Here is a 4,510-nt window from a genome sequence, read left to right on the forward strand (position 1 = left end):
TGTCACTTGGAAGGGGCAGAATGGAGCAGAGGACCCGCTGAAGGCAGAGGGGGAAGGCCGGGAGGCACCGCCCGAGTGGAGGCTGAAGGAGCCCTGAGCAGCCAGGACTCGCAGGCAGCTCTGAGAAGCACATGGTCCTTCAGCCTAGAGCCAGTGAGCTCTCCAGCCCCAAGGACAGACCACTTCAGGGGCTAAATAAAGCCTGTCAGTGCTACTGCTGGACTGAAGGCCAAGCCAGGGGAAGAAGGAAGGGAAAGGAATGCGGACGGGGGCAGTGTGTCAAACGAAAGGAATGAAGGGGAGAAAGGAGTAGACACAGAGGCTGGGGGGACCAGGGGTGACCCCAAGGGCTCTTCGCGTGGGGGCCCCAAGGCCATAGTCAGTCTCAATGCCCAGAAGGTGAGATCAGATAACCTCACCCCACCTGACATGGAGGAAGCTGAGCTCCTTCCCTTCCCGATGGAGGTGGGTGGGAGGTGGCGTAACCAAGAGGCCTGTGGTGTGGGCTCTGGGGTGTGACGCCTGGGATGGGGTTGCTGCCCTCACAGGCTGCCTCTGAGACCGTGGGTGAGGAACCCCCTCTTTACGCTTGCTGTGTCTCCCCTTCTCTACTGTGGAGCGTGGTGGGGCATCCACCTGCGGACCTTGGGGAGGCTCAAAGTACATCCACAGAGGGCCTGGTGTGTAATACTAGAACTTCCTGTCATTCAAAGGAGGACGACACCCACATCCATTTTTGGTAGAGGTACATAGTCTTGTGGGGGCTACAACTTCTCTGAGAATCAGAGGAAAGCTATGCACGCTTCCTCCCTGAAGAAGCCTCTGTTGTATAGGAAAACTGTTGCATGTGGTTTCAGGGGATTCTTGGAGCCCCAGGGGTTTCCTCCTGGACTCTGGATTAAGAACTCTGGATTTGGGGAGGACCACCAACGAGCCAGCCCCGGAGCATGAGAGTGGGAGGCTGCGAAGCTGGAAGTGGGTTCAGGGCAGGAACCCACATCCTGACTCTCCGCCTTGATCAGGCACCAGTGGGGCAGCCACCTCCTGCTGGGACATCCAGTCCCCTCCTCCCAACCAGTCCTCCCTCCCGCTGCGGAGCAGCCACTCACCCTGTGAAATTCATTTGGCCCAAAGCTGCTGCCAGGATAAAGCTGAAGACCAGGAGTGTCCGCCTGTCCATGGGGGATGGCCCAGGGCACGTCCCTCTTCCGGGAGTGCCCTGCATGCGTCTTCCTCCTGGTGAGCTTCAGGGGCTTTCCTTGGGCACCATGGACTGGGCTTCAGGACAGCACAGCACCTAGAGGCTGGAAGGTCCAGCTTGAGAATGAGCATTAGGCTGTCTGGGGCACCCAGCATGTGGCTCCCACATGCCAGGCCTTGGGAGAGCTAGGGCTGCCCTGCCCCAACCCAGCACATCCTCTCCTGGGAAAGGGAGAGGGAAGAGAGAAGGAGGAAGACAGGCCCTTAGCTTTTCTTTTCTCTCAGGAGGTTTGCCAGGGCAGCGCCTTGTGAGCGTCAAAGCCTCCAGCTCTGCAGAAAGACCAGAGTAGCCAGCAGCCCTGGGACACCCTCCTTTCCTCCCTTCTCTATAGCATCCTCTCTTCTGCTCTTCTTCTCTCCTAGCCCACTCATGCTTTCCCTGGGCCATATCCTCCTTACACATAAGGGTGTGGACGCCATTGAAAGACCACTGGGCTTAGAGACAGAGACTGGGTGCTCACTTCCTGTCTAAAATATCTGGGGCAGCTGCCCTAATCTCTAAATCTCAGTTTACTCATCCATCAAATGGGGTAAATCATACCTCCCCTCCCTACCTCACAGGGTTTGGAGGGGTACAGATGAGGCAACTTGAGTGAACTGGCTTGGTAAAGCCTGCAAAATGCAATGTATTATTATTTCAAAGGCATTAACTTTTAGTCACAGCCACATTTGAGATCAGTCCTCCAGTGGCAATGGGGAGAAGGGGAAGAGAAGAGAATGGAGAGGAGAACAAAGGAAATAACTATATATTGTATGAGAAGGAATTCAATCAAGATTCCCTTTTCTCTGTCTTCAGGTGGTCATCATTGTGCTAGCACAGATCGTGGGTTTTCTGCTAGACATGAAGGTCACCGCAGTCATTATTATAGTTCTCAACAGACAGCAGAGTCAATTTCTCAGTCCTGCTGAAGCCCCACACGTTCCCTTTATAGTCTGGGAATAGCAGGAGTAAAGCAGGGGCCAGTACACAAAGCAGTCATCTTGGAAGGAGAAAGTGAAAGATGATGCTTGAATGGCAAATGATGAATCTAACAGGAAATCCACAGGGGGTGGGGGTAAGGCAGAGGCTGAATCCAACCAAGTCGTTTCAGCAGAGGACGTCAACAATAGGCCACTTAACTGTCACCGGCGATTCTCAGAAGCCCCCTCTCCCCATCCATAGTATCTCCGAATAGCCAATTAACTGGCTATGTGTCCAGAGAAGGCAGCTCTTTTATCGACAGAACGCCCTGCTCCCCCACCAACCTGCCCTACTCCATTATTTTGTAGTTCAGCTGTTCAGACATGCCAAACTCTCCTAGAACCCTGGCTTTGGGGACTCTCAAACAGTAATATTAGCAAAGGGTTTAAGGACGTAGAAAAGAAAGCAGTTATGCTTTCCACCCAAGTAACATTCAGCTTCAGTAGCAATGGAGATAAAAGGGTGTATTGCTAAACAATAGCTCAGGAGTTTAAAAGGAAATAAACAGAGATAGTGCTAGTCACCAAAAGTACCCAGCGTCTTCTTGTTCAAAAACATCATTTTAAGCCACCAATAATGAGACAACTATCCTTGTACTTGGCTTAAGGGTGGGAAAAGAGAGAGAGAGTGAGAGAGAAAGAATAAGAGCAAAAGAAAGAGAGAGAAGCAGTTAGGAATTTTTGAGAATTCTATGACACAGCTTCCAATAGAACTTTCTGTGATAATGGAAATGTTCTATGTCCACACCCCCCAGTAGGATAGCCTACTTGAAATGTGGCTAGTGTGATTGAATACTGATTTTGGAGTTGTATTTAACTGTAATTAATTTAAATAAAATTTAAATAGCCACATGTGGCTAATGGCTACCACATTGGACAGCAGATTTCTCTGGGAATTCGCCAACACTGAAAGCGCCATCTCCAATGGCTGGATTTGTTTTTGATTTTGCTTCCTCTAAGTTCACGTTGGACGGGTAATGTGCTGATATGGTAACAAGGTTTGAGGGTGATACATCTCACACACGCATGCGTGAGCACCCAATTATCATGCTTATGCACTGCAATTATCAGCTTATGGCTGGATTTGAAGCAGAGACACATAGCTATGCTTGACCTAATACCTCAGGTTGGCTTTTCACTCATAATTAATTACTCGCCTAATCATTTACTCAGTAAATGTCCACTGAATACCTACTATTTTCCAGGCACTTGCTAAAATCTGGAAGCAAAATAGAAAGCAACACATATCTGGCCCTTACATTTCTAAAGGGGTAAGTAGACAATTAATTTAAATAGCATGCAGATAATTGGTGATTGGAGCCCATCTCACTCCACATAAGTGTAAAACTGTAGCTGGTGTTTGCGCTACAAGGGAAAGGCACATTGTACCATGAGGACGGGTAACATGGGCTCCATATAGACTGAAGAAGAGTTTCCCTAAATTATAAATTTTATTGGAGGATTTTTATTTCCTGCAGGTGGGTAGGTTAGATACCTAAGCAATCCTGCCCAAATGAAAGAACTCAAATGCAGGATAAAATATTTTGAGTAACAACTTTTTTAAAGCCATCGCTGGGTTGGCACAAATATAAGAATCTACAGATCCCCAAAAGGAGGAAAAGCCAGACAGACACCAAAGAGGTAAGCAAGCTTTGCCTCAGAGAACTTCTCAGAATGCTGGTGTTCTTGATTTTCCTACTGGATGCATGTACCATGCATCTAGAATCATCTTCCCTCTGCTTCAAATCTATCTTTTCAAACCTTCCTTTAGTGAAGGTTTCTGTTTTTACTTATTTGAAAATTCTTGGCCAGGTGTAGCAGCTCACCCTGTAATCCCAGTCCTTTGGGAGGCCAAGGCAGGAGGAACCCAGGAGTTCACTTGAGTCCAGGAGTCCAAGACCAGCCTGGGTAAGTCAGGGAGACTCTATCTCTGCAAAAATAAAATAAAATTAGCTGGACATGGTGAGGCATGCATCTGTAGTCCTAGCTACTCGGGAAACAAGCAAGAAGATCGATTGAGCCCAGGACTTTGAGGCTGCAGTGAACCATACTCCAGCCTGGGTGACAGAACAAAAACCTATCTCAAAAAAAAAAAGAAAAGAAAGAGAAAAAAGAAAGAAGGAAGGGAGGGAGGGAGGAAGGAAGGAAGGAAGGAAGGAAGGAAGGAAGGAAGGAGAGAAACAAAAAAACAAAAAGAAAGAAAGAGAGAGAAAGAAAGAAAGAAAGAAAGAAAGAAAAAAAGAGAAAAAAGAAAGAAAGAGAAAGAAAGAAAAAATTATTTTGCTCTCAT

General features: G+C 48.1%; 1 protein-coding gene and 1 non-coding gene across 3 annotated transcripts in view; both read right to left on the bottom strand.

Moving 5' to 3' along the window:
• Window positions 1-4,510, bottom strand: part of CPA5 (carboxypeptidase A5) — a 29,825-nt gene that overhangs the window by 20,884 nt on the left and 4,431 nt on the right. Inside the window, exons 1-2 of one of the 2 annotated variants that reach the window (XM_033194850.1) lie at window positions 1,815-1,940; window positions 1,110-1,304 (exon numbers count right to left, since the gene is read on the bottom strand). In XM_033194850.1, coding sequence (XP_033050741.1) covers window positions 1,110-1,225 — 116 coding nt within the window. In that variant the 5' untranslated portion in view covers window positions 1,226-1,304; window positions 1,815-1,940. Of the gene's footprint in view, window positions 1-1,109; window positions 1,305-1,814; window positions 1,941-4,510 lie in introns of those variants that run through there. The other variant, XM_033194851.1, reaches the window with a different exon arrangement.
• Window positions 3,185-3,288, bottom strand: LOC117073909. The gene has a single exon (XR_004433455.1). It is a non-coding gene; the product is annotated as a small nucleolar RNA U13 (small nucleolar RNA).

Source organism: Trachypithecus francoisi, unplaced genomic scaffold (genome assembly GCF_009764315.1).
Source record: "Trachypithecus francoisi isolate TF-2019V2 unplaced genomic scaffold, Tfra_2.0 Lachesis_group4, whole genome shotgun sequence".
NCBI classification, from domain to species: Eukaryota; Metazoa; Chordata; class Mammalia; order Primates; family Cercopithecidae; genus Trachypithecus; species Trachypithecus francoisi.